Source organism: Arachis duranensis, chromosome 5 (assembly GCF_000817695.3).
Source record: "Arachis duranensis cultivar V14167 chromosome 5, aradu.V14167.gnm2.J7QH, whole genome shotgun sequence".
Classification (NCBI taxonomy): Eukaryota; Viridiplantae; Streptophyta; class Magnoliopsida; order Fabales; family Fabaceae; genus Arachis; species Arachis duranensis.
Window position 1 is genome coordinate 99,630,655 of NC_029776.3, and position 17,834 is coordinate 99,648,488.

The following is a 17,834-nucleotide window of genomic DNA, read 5'->3' on the forward strand; positions in this document are numbered from 1 at the left end:
CACACCTTAATCTATGGTGTGTAGAAACTCCACCGTTGAAAATACATAAGAACAAGGTCTAGGCATGGCCGTGAGGCCAGCCTCCCAATGATCTAAGATAGCATAAGAATGGGGATGGCTACCAAAGTCTCCAAGATGAAAATACAATAGTAAAAGGTCCTACTTATAGAGAACTAGTAGCCTAGGGTTTACAGAGATGAGTAAATGACATAAGAATCCACTTTTGGGCCCACTTGGTGTGTGCTTGGGCTGAGCATTGAAGCATTTTCGTGTAGAGACTCTTCTTGGAGTTAAACGCCAGCTTTTGTGCCAGTTTGGGCGTTTAACTCCCACTTTGGTGCCAGTTCCGGCGTTTAACGCTGGGAATTCTAAGGGTGACTTTGAACGCCAGTTTGGGCCATCAAATCTTGAGAAAAGTATGAACTATCATATATTGCTGGAAAGCCCAGGATGTCTACTTTCCAACGCCGTTGAGAGCGCGCCAATTAGGCTTCTGTAGCTCCAGAAAATCCACTTCAAGTGCAGGGAGGTCAGAATCCAACAGCATCTGCAGTCCTTTTTAGTCTCTGAATCAGATTTTTGCTCAGGTCCCTCAATTTCAGCCAGAAAATACCTGAAATCACAGAAAAACACACAAACTCATAGTAAAGTCCAGAAAAGTGAATTTTAACTAAAAACTAATAAAAATATACTAAAAACTAACTAGATCATACTAATAACATACTAAAAACAATGCCAAAAAGCGTACAAATTATCCGCTCATCAGTGGCTGATTGGTTTTTTTGCTATCATTTGAAATACGTGGTTGGAAAGGAATACCAAGATTTTCATAAATCAAGAAACATGTGTTGCTGAAGTTATTACCAAGTCGATTAGGAGCTACAAAGAGTGGGTTAGCTTTGTTCCGTCTAGTTGTTGATGGCAATGTCGGAGATAACTATGGTTTTTTGTTTAGTGTTTGTATTGTAACTTTGGACTTTCTAAATACTCCACCTTATTGTGTTGAGTTTTTTGTTTAAAAAAAAGTTTTTTAAAAACATCAAAACAAGAATAGAACAGACTCATCACAATAACAATTCAGATTCAGAACTCCTATATCAAAATTTTGCTACAAATGCACAAAAATATTTTCTTTAATTTTAAATCAGGCAACATCATCAATATGACAAAAATTCAACGATAACGATAATGACGATATGTATAAGAAGAAGACGACAACAATGACTATAACGATGATGATCATGGTGATGAAGATGATGGAGGAGAATGAGGAGAAAAATTTCAATGGAAAAAAAAAGGAGGAATAGGAGGAAGAAGTGGTGTTAGTGACGACGATAATGAAAAAGAAGAAGAAGAATGTGCACGCGTGAATATAAATGATTTTAATGGACTTATATTAAAAAATAACTTGTATGTAGAGAATAATTGTAAAATTGATTAACATGTAACTTATTATAGCCTATTTACTAAGTACTAAGTTTGATTTATTGACAAATTTGACTTGGTCTAGACCTTATTAAAAGTCAAATAATTTTTTAAAAAATAATAAATAATAAAATGAATACATAATCAAGTAAAATAAAAATATTAGATATATTAAAAAATATATAAATGTAATTAAAGAAAAAAGCTTAATAAATAAAAGTTTTAATAAAATAAATAATATAAATTTAAATTTTTATTATTATGTTTTTTTTAAATATAATAAAATTATGTATTTATATATTTTAATATGTTCAAGTTGGCTTACTAGGCCAAACAAATTATTTCATAATCTTGAGTTTAATTTATTAAAAATTTAAATTTTTAAAATAGTTTGAATCCAAATTTATTTTCTGTTAAGTTAAGCCAGACTAAGCATCAATTTATTATTAAATAAAATATAAAAATATTAATTTGTATGTTTTTATTTTTATATCTCATTCTCGATTTTTTTTTTGTCTTATTCTCGAATAACAGCCTAGGAGACTGATTAACTTGATTGTTCTCTATTCAAGTATTCATACTTTGGTATTTTGCGGACTATGCATGTCAAGAAGTCTGTCAGATTGAATTTCTGATTTTCTGACTCGAAAGTTTAATTTAAAAAAATCCAACACATCCAAATCATAGGATAAATTTTATCCGAATTATGATTTGCCCCTTATAATTCTCCCTGCACGTCGCACGCAATCATCCAAATTGTTGCCAGTTCCAACATTCCTGAAACCCTATCAAAATTCAAAAAATAATGACTCCGAATAATCCCCATTCCCATCCACCCCCCGATCCCCGCCGTCCCCTATCATTCGCAGCGGTCCACCCCTCCGACACCATCTCTCCTGCCACACTCCTCTCCTCCCTTCTCACCCTCTCCCAATCCATCCTCAACACCACCACCTTCTTCACACAACGCCGCAACGCCCGTGAGGCCACGCGCCAAGTCTCCCTCCTCCTCATCTTCCTCCAAGACCTCCACGCTTCCCTCCTCCCAAACGACGCCGTTCCCTCCCTCTCCGACCTCCACTTCTCCTTCCAGAATCTTCACTTCCTCTTACAAGATTGCTCCCGCGAAGGTGCCCGCCTCTTCATGCTTCTCAAGTCCCGCCACGTGGCATCCCAATTACGGTCACTCTTTCGCACTATCGCTGCCACCCTCGACGCGCTGCCCCTCCACGTCATCAAAGTTTGTTGGGAAGTTAGAGAGTTAGTTGAGTTAGTTAGGAAGCAAGCCAGGAAAGTCACCTTCGAACTCGATCCGGAAGACCAAACCGAAGCCCAACGAGTTAACTCGGTTTTGCAGCAGTTCGAGAGAGGAATCGAGCCTGATTTAAACGCCATGAAGCGAACCCTCACCTACCTCGAAATCAAGACATGGATCGATTGTAACAGAGAGGTGAAGTTTCTAGAAGACGTGATGCTCTCTTCCGCATCCTCTGTTTCCGACGAAGAAGAGGTTTCCTTGTTGAGCGGTTTGATTTCGTTCTTGTGTTACTGCAGAGGAGTGATATTCGAAGACGTTGATTTCCCGTCTCTTCATGAAAATTCCCAATCCGAGGGAAGGAGCAGCGGTGGCAGTGAAGAGTTGAGCTGCGAGAAGCGGCCGCCGGAGGATTTCCGGTGTCCGATCTCACTGGAGTTGATGATTGATCCGGTGACTACTTCCACCGGCCAGACTTACGACCGCATCTCGATTCAGAAATGGCTTAAAGCTGGAAACAGAGTGTGTCCCAAAACAGGGGAGAGGCTCACCAACACAGAGTTGGTTCCAAACACGACACTGAAAAGGCTCATCCAACAATTCTGTGTTGATAATGGCATCTCGGTAGCCAAGCCAAGCAACCGGAGTCACCAGCGCAGTGGAGTATCAGCCGAGGCTGGTAGTCCAGCAGCGGCGCACGCCGTACAGTTCCTCTGCTGGTTTCTTGCCCGGAAACTCGCCTTTGGAACAGAGGAGCAACAGAACAAGGCTGCTTACGAGGTTCGCCTGCTCGCGAGGTCTAACGTTTTCAACCGGACGTGTTTGGTTGAGGTTGGGACCGTGCCGCCTTTGATTGATCTTCTTAGCACCGGTGACAGAACAGTGCAAGAGAATGCAATTGCTGCACTGTTGAAGCTCTCGAAGCATAGCAGTGGCCAGCAATGTATAATGGAGAGCAGGGGTTTGGCGCCAATTCTCAAAGTGCTAAATAGAGGGCTTAGCTTGGAATCTCGCCAAATGGCAGCTGCTACCATATTCTATCTTTGTTCCGTGAAAGAATTTAGAAAAATCATTGGAGATAATCCGGAGGGGATTCCCGGTTTGGTGGAGATGATCAAAGAAGAAAGAAAAACAATCCATTCTTGTTTAGCTGGCAAGGATAGGCTATATAGATCAGACGATGCTATAATGTGTGGGAAGAAGAATGCTGTGGTTGCGATTTTTGGGCTGCTCTTACATCCCCAGAATCACTCAAAAGTGCTGGCAGCCGGAGCGGTTCCTGCAATTGTTAGTGTGTTATCTTCTTCCTTGGACAAAGCTGGTCTCGTCACGGATTGCCTAGCAGTTCTAGCTGCATTGGCCGAGACAGCCGAGGGAGCGAGGGCCGTGTTAGAAGCTGACGCATTGCACTTGATCATTTGGATCTTGAAGTCCGAAACCTCGCGTGTGGCAAAGGAGCACTGCGTGTCGATTTTGTTGTCTCTTTGTGTTCATGGTGGTTCAGGGGTTGTAGCTTTTCTTGTTGCGGAATCTTCAATCATGCCTTTGCTATATTGGATCATCACTGATGGTACCCCTCATGCTGCAAAGAAAGCACGCTCCCTCATCAGAGTTCTACAGGAATTCAATGAACAAAGAACTTCTGGATTGGTTGGGTCCTCATCAGTTTTGCGACAACCATTGATTCACATGAGTTAGTTAGAAAGCTTCTTCCTCCTTATACTTTGTAAATTCTAAAAGGTATAGATCTGTGAAAGTAGCTCCGTGTTTTTGAAGAGCTAGTTTCAATTAAGTACATAGCATTATACTCTACTTTTCTGTTGCTTTTCCATACATACAGACTCATGTTAGATATAATGATTCTGTTTCAAAGTGTCAAATTTGTAGCCCATATTATATTATACGAAATAAGGTCTAAGGTTGAAGACTTAAAGCCAATGGTTCTTGTGATACTAGTGCAGTTCAATTCAATATGCGTTTTTGTTTTCAGTTTTTATTTTATTGCCATGAGGCTTCGTTTCGAAGGGTCTATAAGTTGATGGTGAAATATTCCTTCAAGTGTGTGAATTCATGCAAGTATATACCTCTCCAGTGAACCAAGTTGGGTTGGTCTAGTGGTTAGCTCACTAGTCCGCTTAAGCAAGTGTCGGGAGTTCAAATCCCGCCTTGTGCATGCAGCAACCCATTGGCCAACGGCAAACCCTTAAATGGAGCTCAGTACCGCAGCGGATTAGTCCTTGAACTGCCGGGTTGGGGGATACCGTGGGAAACCAAAAAAAATATATATATATATATACCTGTCTAGTGTTTTAATCTAAACTTGTTTTCTATATTCAGATGGATAGATGCCTATTACTTTTCTTTTCTGTCTCTATTGCACTCCTGTTCCATTTTTTCAGTCAAGAAGCTAAGTGTTTTATAAGCGGTGCACGATTAGGTGACCTGGTCTTAAACTTTATCAGAAATGAAATCTGGGTGAAGTATTTAAAATTTCTATTCTAAGATTCAAGTTGTTTTACTTTTTGCTGTTATTCCTAGGAAGAAGTATTTATTTTTAAAGAAAAAAAGGAAACACGGATCCCTTTTGTTACAAGGAGTGGAGTGTGAAGATTCTTTTATTGTTGATGGCAAATTGGCAATGTTGAAAATGAAAATGAAAATGGAATAAGTATTTGTTTTTCTAAGTTGTTAAGTGGTTACGTTTTGGTGTTGGTTTGTTGATTTTTCTGTTTGCTGGCTCTACTTTGTATTGAGTTCTCTTATTTCAAAAAAAAAAAAGAAAAACCCACGGATGTATCCAAAATTCCAAATGATGTATCCAACCGATCAAAGTTTTCACTACAAGTTTCATAGTTTGGTTGTCATATTGACCATGTTTGAAATTTTCTAAAATATATATTCAGTTTTTTCTTATAATCATTGCATTTACAACGAGAGAAAGTTGATTGCTTTTTCATCAATATTTTTTATAGTTCACATCGAACCACATCAATAACTAAAAATGGGGTGAATTGAATTATCAAAAACTTGGATAAGTTTTTAAAAATATATGAAGCAAGCAATATAAACAAATAAATAAATTAAGAATAAAGGGCAAAACCAAATAGTCCGTGAGCATTTAATGTGTGTTTTTGAGAGACATATAACTTTCTAACCAAAATTAAATACTTGTCAAGCCCAACTAGTCATGATTGATCCAAAGCGATCCAAAGCGAAGTCTATTCCCTGACAAGACTAACAGACCCAAATCCAAAGTAAAAAAAAAAAAGGAAAATAGGATGTTAGGAATTGAATCGACAAGCATTTAACTCATTAGTAGATGCTAATGATAAGAGGCAATGACCAAATCAATACTCGAAAGATTCAAACGCTGGTATTTTAGTACTTCACTATTATTATTGATAAAATAGTCTTTAAAAAATTTTAAAATCTGACAAACGTACTCTCGAACTCGCCGAAGCAAATTTCCAGCAAGCACAATGCTTATGTGGCCACCGTGTTTTGGTGACTTGACAAACCACTCCCAAAGTTCCCTCCCTAATGCACACTCCCTCCCTTTCCCTCTCCCTCCTTGTCGCAGCCTCCATCCCCAACGCACACTTCTCTCCCATCGTAGTCTCCACTGTATCACAACTCCCTCCCCAACATACACTTCCTCTTTCTCCCTCAACACCACCATTCACAGTAACAACAACTTTAACATTAACAGCAACAACAACCTCCACCACTCTCCCTCTCCAACGCACACTCGCAGTAACGATAGCCTTAATATCAACAGCAACAATAATCTCCACCACTCCCCCTTTCCCAACGCACACTCCCCTCTTCCTCCAGCAACACTACCATTCACAGCAATAACAACCTCAACATCAATAGAGTTGTCCCAAATCATGAATTGTCTCAAATTTTTAGGTTAAATTATCATTCAAAAAAATTAATAACAATGAAACTCAGTGAAAATAAACAAATTCATATACAATAATCAAAATAAAATAAAATAAAACTTAATACAACACCACCAAAGCAAGAATAGAAGAAGAACACCAGACACAGAGGGGGCACGATATGATGGAGCCAAGATGGAACCCAGACAGAGGAGGTATGGCAGTGATTAGGGGCTAGCAGCAAGCAGATACAAGCATTGAAGGCGACAGCGGTGAAGGCGCACAGATAACGCAATGCCACGAAGGAGATAGACGACACTGGCGAACATAGAAGGCCTGACGACGAGATGACAACAGTGCGGTGTCGATGACACTGGCTCTGTAAGACTGAGAAGGTTGAGTTTCACTACTGCTGTTTTGGGGAAGAGTGAGTTGAGAGTGTGAGACACTGTGTTGGGAAGGGGATTAGAATTCAAAAGGGTAAGAGAAGGGGATTAGGGTTCAGAGGTTTTGCCATGTCATCAAAATGTAGTGGCCATGTTAGCACTATACTTACCGGAGATGTGCTCCGACAAACTCATGGGTACGCTTGTCAAATTTTAAAATCTTTTAAAGACTATTTTGTTAATAATAATAGTGAGATACCAAAATGTCAGCGTTTGAATCCTTCGAGTATTGATTTGGTCATTACCTCTAATAATAATGTTAGTACCAAAGTTGCAGAAACCGATAAATGAATGGATTATGTCATTGTAGTTAGATCGTGATCAAATCGATTTAATTAAATATAAAAATAAAATTATTAAAAATAATAAAATACAATAAAATTTTTTAATAATAATACTAAAATTCAAAATCTCATCATTTTATATAGAAATTTATTTATATTTTATCATTAACCATTTCGTAAATTCAAATTCAAATATCAAAATTTATAATTTTTTTATTGTTACAACACTTACAAAATCCCAATGAGAAGGTGAAGCCAGCAGATACAGCACAATAACATGCAAATCAAAACAAAATAACATGTCCAAAAATCGAAAACAAATATGCCCGAAAGTCCAAAACAAATTAAATAAACTAATTCTAACTATAAGCCGTAACAAACCCACTGAATAGAGAGATGACGTGCAACCTCATTAATCACACTTCATCGTATCAAAAAAACTCACTAACCCATTCAAACCCTTCTTTATATTTGCTAATAACCCCTAAAGCAACTCCCATCTAACTTCACCCACGCAACCTTAAATCTATACACCAAGTGACGTCCACATATATATCTCTTCTATCAGTCATATATCGACCCAAGTGATTACCAACCCACACAGCCACAACACCAAAATATATGTCCTCTAAAGGATCACCACAACCCTGAGTAAACGAAGAAGAAAGCAGGGATGAACGCAAGGTCAGAGGCAAGGAGCTTACCGTGGACTACGTAAAAAAAAAAGCAGATATGTCACTTACAACAGAAAAGTTATAAAAAAAAATAACAAAAAAATTTATCAATTATTTTTTGCGCTCCTTCTTTTTATATTGGACTCTTAATTTTGTACTCCTAATTTTATATTCGTGAAAATATCTCCAACGATTTCGATCTTACTAAAAACTCTGAGATTGCAAGATGTTAAGTAGGAGTCCACCAGTTACATATCTTCTTATATCCAATTCTTACTAAATTATTTTTAATATGACAGTGTATCTTTTCTCTCTTCCACCTGCATACAATCTCATTGAAGTCTCTCATAAAAATTGACGTAATCCTATAATATAATTCAATTTCTCCCACACATCAAATTTCTCTTCTCTTATATGAATTCCATACACCAAAGAAAACATAACTGACAACGACTCATTTTAAATATTATTTCATCTCAAATTACAAATTAACAGTAAACCACTTGAGACACCCTTCGATCCAACGTATTCTCATCCCACAGCATCACTCCCCCAATTTTTTTACATCAAATTTTGTCACTATCTGCCACTTAATCTCAAACAAACCTAACGTATTCAATTTAAATTTTTTGTTGAGATTTTTAACCATACTCAATTTTTTATCACCCATTAATTCCCTAACATTTCAAGAACAAATTATTTTAATAAATTATTATACTTTTTTTTTTTAATTTTTGGACCTGCAGTGTCTTGCTTTTTCTTTCTGTTTTGTCAATCTTTTTTTGAACATTTTTTTCATTTTGTGCTTGGAGAATAGCCATAGGCTTGTTTGGATGAACTTCTAAAAAAGATCTTTTTTGGATGAACTTCTAAAAGTAATTTTATGTTTGATATTTCATACAAAAAGATCTTTTTATTTATCAATTATGTTTGGATATAACAATAAAAGAGTATTTTTTTTGTTTATTCATTACATGAAAATATTTTTTTTAAAAAAAAGATCTTTTAAAAAAGAATGTAAATTACAACTTTTTAAAAATATATTTTATTTTTTTATTTTTTAAGTACTTTTACTTTTACTACTATAAATTTATCAAATACGCTAAAAAATAAAAAATATCTTTTTTTTCATTAAAAAATATATTTTTTTATCAAGATAATAGCGTCAAAACAAGTACATGATATCATCTTTTTTATTGTATAAAATTGCACCTAATTTCAAATCCAAGACACCAATTTTTTCTATTTTCAAGAATCTGCTCCTCCAAAATACTATCTTTGTTTCTCTTTACTTCTTTCATTCTTGTTCGAACCACCATTATCAACCATGCTCTTCCCAACTACTTTTTTATCGTGTTCCAATAGCTCCCCTTGTCCCTTTGTCAATGTTGTTCCCTTTGTGCCGGAATCATTCACAATGTCATCTCTATCACCCGTTCCTTCATCATTAGCATACACACCCAACCAACCGGTCCTTCCATTCAATGTCACCGTCGGGAGAGTAGCGGCTTGGTTCTCTGCCACCAACTCTTCCTCGATCTCATGACCCAACATAAGTGGCGTCAGGGTTGCGCATCTCCATTGCCACGTTGAGCCTCCCTTGCCGTGGCCAGCCTTTATCTTCCTTTCTTCAACACCGATTTGATCTCTCTTGGTCTTCTCCACGTCGGTCTCCAGCACAAGTTTCGAAAATACAGCTTTCTGCACACTTGTCGTGGACCCTTTCCTTGTGTGCCCATCCTATCGTGAAAATCGCGCTCCATTTTCATCAAACTTGATTCGGATTCTAGACCCAACCCAACATTATCGAACTGGTTGATTGAGGAAACCGAGTCCAAAGATTCTTTTCTATTTTTTTTTGACATCCTTAAATTGTTGGGTCTAGCATCAAGCCTACATAGAACTTTCTTTTTCTTATTCTTTTTGCCCCTTCTTTCCAACCCATTAAAGTTACCTTCATCATAAATTCATATTACTGTATTTTCAGAATCAGCTTCATAATTAATATAATCACATCCCACACAATTCGCTCTTCCTTTCAGTTCCTTCATAAATTGTTTGATATGTTACCGTTTTTACATGATTTTATTTTGAATGATAATTAATCCACTCATTTAAAATAATTTCAAGAATTACCAACTTGCCTTTATCTTCTCCGTCTTTCCTCAACTTTATCATCACCATATTGGCTGCCTGGTCGTTAAAAACTGTCGGTTTTATAATTCATGCACTCCTTAAGCTCGTACCCACACACTCCCTTTCCACAACTGTTCTTCATTGTTCACAACTATTGTCAATTTTTTTATTAGCTTCTTCATATATAACAATTCAATCCAAAAGTCTCCCGTTCCACTTCTTTCACTAGCACATCAAATTCACTGGTACCTATTATAATATGGACCTATTCATTAATCATATCTACGATATAAGTATCAATTTGCACTCGTCTAACACTAAAAGACATGTACGATTCTGTCACTTTGTCACAACTGATTACTTCTCCCCATTGGCCTCCTAACATACTAAAAGTATCTGCTGACCACAACTTTTTTTTGTGTATTGTATTTGAATATAATGTACAAGACACTAATGTAATATCTAATATTATGTTTAGATACACATGAATAAGACTAAAATAGACATATCTCTCTTGCTCTCCTCTCTCTCTTTCTGTTTCTTACTCATTCTTTGTCATCCAGTTGTTTAAGGATAGTGAATGAATGATACTTGCTTTACCTGTTAAATTTTGTTTCTGTCTATTGAGTTTCTTTTGTCTAACTCAACATTCAAAAATTTTTAGGTATAATTTATTTTTGTATTTTTTAAATTTTTTTATTTTTTTACTTTTGAATTTTTTTTATTGTATAAATTGAAAGATTCGATACGTGCTGGATTTAATTTTTTTTATCTCAGTTAAAAGAAGAAGAATACAATAAAAGAAAAATAATACAAAGATAGAAAAAAAAATAGAAAGAATAATACTTTTCTATATTCTCTAATTACCTCTTTAAAAATGACGATGCAGAGAAGATCAGAAAAATCTCAAATTAGAATTAAAAGAAATAATAATTATCTATAGAAAAAAATTCATTAAAAAATTCCATATCTACCTCTTAAATTTCGTATCTATTATTATTTTTCGTTTAAAAATAAATAAAAAAATTTTAAACAAAGTTTGTGTTTAATCTTTATATTTATCTATCTAAACACTTTTTAAATAATTAAATAATCATCTAAAAAATTTAATATAATTTAATATAATTGAATGAGTATATATGTAAAATACTATAGATTATCGATATATTAATATTAAGCTCTATCAAATTTAAAATTTTTTAAATTTTAATTTTTCAATTACACAGTAAAAGTAAAAAATTTACCTAGATGTATCCAATGCAATATAGGTATCTAATTGACACATTAGCATTTGACTTGTTGACAAATAACAAAGTCTTACAGTTAAAATAAATCAATTAAAGTATTTAATTGGATAATAATATAAAAAGTGTATGAATTAATTACACATAAATTTATAATCTTAATAACAATTCATGTATATATTCTTCTCCGGTATAAATATTATTGAATATTAATACACAAAATTAGATATGATTACCAATTTACATTTCAACTTTCCTCGTCAATTTTTTCGTTTCTTGAGGAGGGAGACATATATTTATAAGAATTTATTTAATGGGCCGGGCAGCTATTCAACCACTAACCAAGAGCCACAACCACAAATATCTTAACTTTTTAACATGAAACATCATGTTTTAAATGTGTTGCATCCGAAATGAGATTGCAGTTGGTGCTCCTAAAAAAATACTAAAAAATTGTTAAATTTGATTATTTTTTGCCATAATTTATATATAGTTATTAATCTAATTCTAACATACTTTAATTTATTAATGATTAATTGATGACTAAAAATAATAAATTTTAATAATTTTTAATATTTTTTATTGAAAATAATCCTCGCAAAATATAAATCCAAATGAGAAGCCATTATTATTAGAGACGGATTTATTTGCAAGTGTATGGGGTAATTGTCCCATTAAATTTTTAAAAATAAATAATAAGTATATATGGTTTATTCATTTTTATTATTTTATTTAATTTAGTTTTCGTATTATGTATAATAATCATTTTCGTTAAAAGAATTTTACTATGAATATTATAGAGTGTCAACTCTCTAATTAAATGGTAAAAAATATTTAAATAATTACTTGATAGAAAAATAGACATTAATAAAAAAATAAAAAATAATTAATAAAATGTGAGTTGATAGATATATAGGATATTTGACGAAAAATACTTTTAAATTAATATAAAAATTAAAAAAATATTTTTAAATTAATATATTTTTGATATGTTAATTAAATTATTTAAAATTTGATTAATATATTTTGAATTTTTAATATCTAAATATATTTTTATTAAATTTTTATTATTTTTATATATTATTTTTATCTTTATCACTAAAATTTTTTGGATCCGCTGCTAATTATTTTCTCTTTGTAGTTCGTTCAGTCCCCATCTTGGCCCTATTTCAAATTGCTTTATTTAACACCTACATGTGTTCAGTTATTAATATTTAATAAATAAGCTGCCCATCATAAGATTCTTCACCGACATATATATTGATACTGCATCAGGGCATTGTCTTAGTTGGGAAACTTAAAGCATTTTAAAGAGTTGGGGAAAGAATCCATTTTTGTGGATGATATGGAAGCCATACTGCCATACACATGGTATGGAACTTGCTGGGATGCCCCTAAAGAAGTAGTATTTTAAAAGTGACCATTTTGTTGGATGTTCTTGTATTTGTGTTTAGTTGTTGGATTTTGGTATGGTCCGAAGTCCGAACTAAGCAAGGCATTAAAGACGTGGGACACGTCAGTTAATGTTACCGAATTATCATGTTCCCATGTAGTCTTGGAAAAACAAAGTATTGTGATTAAGGGAAATCATACTAAATAACTCTGATATTTGTCTACAATTTTAATTTTAATTTTATCACTAGTATTTTATAAATAATCTAACTTACCTCCTCGCTAAAATTATTAATAGTTAATAATTTTTTCTTCTAAATTTATCCTTTTTGTACCATTTCTTCTTTCTTTTTCCAACTAATTAGGCAACCATAACAATACCTCTTTTAATTATTTTTATAAATTCATATTTATTGGCGTTCAAACTGTCAGGGTAAAATATTTTTTTATTTTTTTCTATTATTTACATTAATTACGTTTTCAGGTATATGTTATATCAATGAAATATTTAAATAAATTATAAAACAAAATAATAATATAAAAAATTATTCAAAATTAATTAAATAGTAAACTTACAGGTTTATTCAAAATAATTAACTAAAATAAATGAATTTTTTATTTAAATTAAATAAATATATAAATTATAAAATATATAAATGGTGATGTATTTACAAAAATACATTATAAAACATATTTTGAATACTGAGAGATTAATCTAAGATTGAGTATATCTTGATGTCTGAGACTCCGTATTGTGACCGAATGACACCAAATCATATTCAGGGTATATCCGAAATATGTATTAAGATAGAGATCATATACTGAACACCCAAGATATGCGAAAATTGAGAATAGGATCTCAGTATCCGAAATATATACAAGTGGCGTAATTGTGGTCTTAGCATTCGAGATACACTCGGATACATATATAAGGTTACAGCATTCGAAATTATTGTGTATAACCATCATTTTTTAAAACTTTTTGATCTTCTAAATGCTTAAGTTCGAGTTCCTTCAAAAAAAAATATGACCCTCGATAATATGTCTGTAATGAAGATATCAACAAACTAAATGCTACTTGATACGTAGTTGAATGCATACGCATTCTACTACCACGCATCGAGTGATCTCTCTTTGTTTTGTGATTTTTTAATTTGTGTATAGAATTTAATCTTTATTTTGGTGGTAATAGTAAATGGTAATAGTGATAAGCAAAAGATGAATAAATAGTAAGTAGTGAGTGAAAGTTAGAGAGAATACTTTTTATTTTATTTTTATTAGAAATATTTTGGACAAAAAATTATTATTTGGATAAAAAAAGTCATTTTTAAAAATAATTAAAACAGTGAAGATGATTTTAAAATAAAAAATATTATAGACAAGATAATATAATTTTAATTTTAACAATAAATTTTGAGAACGAAAAAAGTACTTAAGGTTTTTGAATTGAATATTTTCTTTTGAAAACATCCAATACTCAAATAATTATACATTTTACAACATCATTTAAGGACTCTTTTATATATAGTTTAGAAAAATTCTATGGTACTTAGTGAGTCACTGAGGATTGAAGGCAATTTTTTTTAAATAAAAAATTAAAAAAAATATATATTTGAGTAAAACTAAAATTAAAATAATTTCACTCATAAAAATATACATTAATTTAATATTTATTAAAATATTTAATTATTTTTTTATTTTTATAATTTTATTAAATTTGTAATTTTTATAATTAAGTTTTATAAATTGACATGATGTATGTTTCACTCGCTTGTTTAGAATATTTTTATTTAATTTAATCTTTTATTTTTTATGTTAAAAAATTTGCCTTCAATCCTCAATTACGGACACGTAAGGTCAGTATATCATGTTTGTTTTTACGGTAAGCATAATAGAACTTCTCTATAGTCTATATCCATCTTTTTTTTATTGTTGGTAAAAATTTTCGACTCAATTATACTACATATACAAATTTTTTTGGCTTACAAATCATATAAGTTGGGTTAAGCCCAACAAAAATTACTCTCACCCAACTCAAGCGTGTTAAACATATAACACCCTATCACACCCAACTTTACGCTTAAGTTGTAAAATAGAAGTGATATGGTATTACGACTTCCAAAATAGAAAGTATATATATATATATAATAGCAGAAGAATATATTAGTCTAGGAGTCTTGAAAAATAAATAAGACAAAAATCGCGAAATAAAAGCGCAACGCTCAAGAAATGAGTTAACTTACGTGTTAAGAAAACTATAACTATCAATCATAAGATAATAAAAGTAGGAGTAGAGGGTCAAAGATACAAAATAACAAGCTCCTAACTCAACCCGCGAAGTTAAGGCTGACTGGAGAATATATATACATATATATACAAATTCAAAACCCAAATGTACATAAACAAAATCCTATCTCTCCGTAAGCGTCTAAGAGGATCAAAAGGAACAAGTTATGCGGAGAGAAAACTAAGTACATATATATACATCACTACACAATAAAATAACTTGATAACCACTTCACTTCAGAAGTCCAGACGCCTAGCGAGGTGCCTCTCGACCTGCATCTGAAAAAACAACAACATAGTATGGGGTGAGAACCAGAAATTCTCAGTATGGTAAAGGTGCCACACACATAAGATATAAGGTTATGGGAATGCCAGAGGCAATCCTAGAACGCCGACACTCAGATTATAGAGCTTAAAATATTAAACAGAAGCCATAAAATGTGGTTTTCTAAAAGTATCTAAGCCTAGCTTAACTTATTCTTAAACCTAAGTCACACTGCTTTTCCTCCATACCTCCATCTCCTTCGACAAATCATAGACAAATAAGTAGTTAAAAGTAAACACAAGAAGGTTACAAGTACTGCAGGTAACAATTATACATTTAGCATAGCAAGTACACTTAGGCACATCCAGTTAATGCACAAACAAGTAATTCAAGTAGTATGCACATGATGCATGCCTGTCCTATGTCTGATGAGTCTCATCTGTCGATTATCAAGCCAACCTGACAAGTTCGGTTTGCTAAACCTTTGGACTGTCCCCCGACGTGCATCCCCATGAATCTATGAATAGATTTTTCTCATATTTATATCAAATCGCTCAATGGGGGTACCATTCCTGGGAATTTGTGAGTGTCCGGTCACCCTTACGTCGTAGGGTCAACAGAGTATCGAGTGTTCAACCTGGTACACGTGGTGGCAAGTCACGGTACTTTACCCAAGAAATCTCGTATCTCAGATCATTTAATTAATCAAGCCAAGTATCATACATGATCATTCATTTGATTATTCAAGTCAAGTATCATACATGATCATCCGTAACATTTCATAATCAATTCATCACTTTTCAGCTTTACTTCGTCTCCAAATTATCCCCATTTCCTAACTTCATCTGATTATCAGGTTTAATACTACTAACTATGACCAAAGGAATGAAAATAGAGGTTTAGAAGTTTGAAATAGGGTTTAAAACTCAAAAATCTTGTTTGCTAGAACAGGGGCCACGCATACACATGAGAGTGTAAAAATGCAGCTCGCGCGCGCATCCCCTTGTCATGCATACGCGTAAATGAGTACTTCATGTCATGCGTACGCATGGCCATGCTTACTAGCTCCTTACGCGTACGTATAGAACCAGTCGCGTACGCTTCGCCAAAAAATTCCATGCCACGCGTACGCGTGGACGTACATGCTTTCAAAAAAATCAGATTCAGCAGCAAGCTGCAGAATTGAAAAAAGGAAATCAGTTTTTAGTTTAAATCTTCCAACACCCATAACTTCTTCAATTTAAAATATTTTTCACCCGTTCTTCGAATAGCATAAACTTCATGAACGCAATTTTTACTTTAAAACAATTGGAAGCAAATTGAGGGTTCGGAAACCAAGTTATGCCTTGCTGAAGTTCGGCAAAAAATCAACTTTTATAAACTTTCAAAACCTCTTTCCCATTCAAAACAAATCCCATGATACCAACACAACAACCTGCATTTGCTACACAAAATGTCCTCCTTCCTCAATACAACAACCACATAAAAGTCATACTTCACTCCAACAATAATTACATTTACACATGCCAAATCCTACAACCAGAAAGGTTAGCCCTGTCAAGATTAAGGATGGTGTGAGGGAGAGAGAAAGAAAAGGAAGGCTAAGAAAAGGAAGGCTAAGAGTTATTATAGGAAAGTTTTGTTTCTATCCATTGAAATTATAGCATATAACCACTATATAAACGTTTGTAGAATTTCAATTCAATCATCATCAACAATAACAATTACATTCACATCTTCTCTTCATATTATTATTATTTTATTCTATTTTCTTTTCTCTTTAGTAATTATATAGCGAGTGCATTATTGTGAGTAGTGTTCAATTTCATATTACTTTGTAGCTATTAGAAGTCAAAATTCCGCTGCAGACTCGACAATTGGTATCAAGAGCCAACATTATATTATTCATTATTTGAGTGGTAAAATTCAATTTTGAATATAATGGCTTCTACTAGTAGTAATGTCAAAGTAGGCAAATATGAAATCGAGAAGTTCAATGGGAAAAATGATTTTTCCTATTGGAGGATGCAGATAAAAAATCTGCTTATATCACAAAAGTTACACAAGGCACTAGCAGGAAAAGAGAAAAAGCCGGAAGGAATGGAAGATGAGGATTGGGAAGAATTAGATCTTGAGGCACGGGCGGCAATAATCTTATGCCTTGAGAGGGATGTTGCTTTCTTGGTGAACGAAGAAGCAACTGCAGCAGGCGTCTGGTTAAAGTTAGAGAGTAACTTCATGACGAAGACTCTAACTAACAGGATCTACTTAAAATCCAAATTGTATACATGCAAGATGGAGGAAGGCACCTCAATCCGAGAATATATCAATAAGTTCGACAGGATCATATCAAACTTAAAGGATATAGATGTGAAGGTTGATGATGAAGACCAGGCACTCATATTGTTACTTTCATTACCGAAGTCCTATGAAAATCTGGTGCAGACATTGATGCTGGTGGGTGACACTCTGACCATGGATGAGACGAGGGCATCACTTTTAGCAGATGATCTACGTAAGGTTGCTACAAGTGTAATGTCATC

The 17,834-nt window shown here is 33.6% G+C and overlaps 1 protein-coding gene across 1 annotated transcript; it reads left to right on the plus strand.

Annotated features, from left to right (window-relative positions):
• The first annotated feature begins 2,046 nt into the window (after positions 1-2,046).
• On the plus strand, positions 2,047-4,613 carry LOC107491382 (U-box domain-containing protein 18-like). Its single transcript, XM_016112235.3, has one exon. It carries the CDS (start codon positions 2,231-2,233, stop codon positions 4,376-4,378), a length of 2,148 nt encoding a protein of 715 aa, XP_015967721.1. The 5' UTR covers positions 2,047-2,230; the 3' UTR covers positions 4,379-4,613.
• Positions 4,614-17,834: the final 13,221 nt, after the last annotated feature.

Coding starts and splice junctions, on each gene's coding strand:
- LOC107491382 (XM_016112235.3), top strand. CDS start 2,231: ATGACTCCGAATAATCCCCATTCCCATCCACCCCCCGATCCCCGCCGT.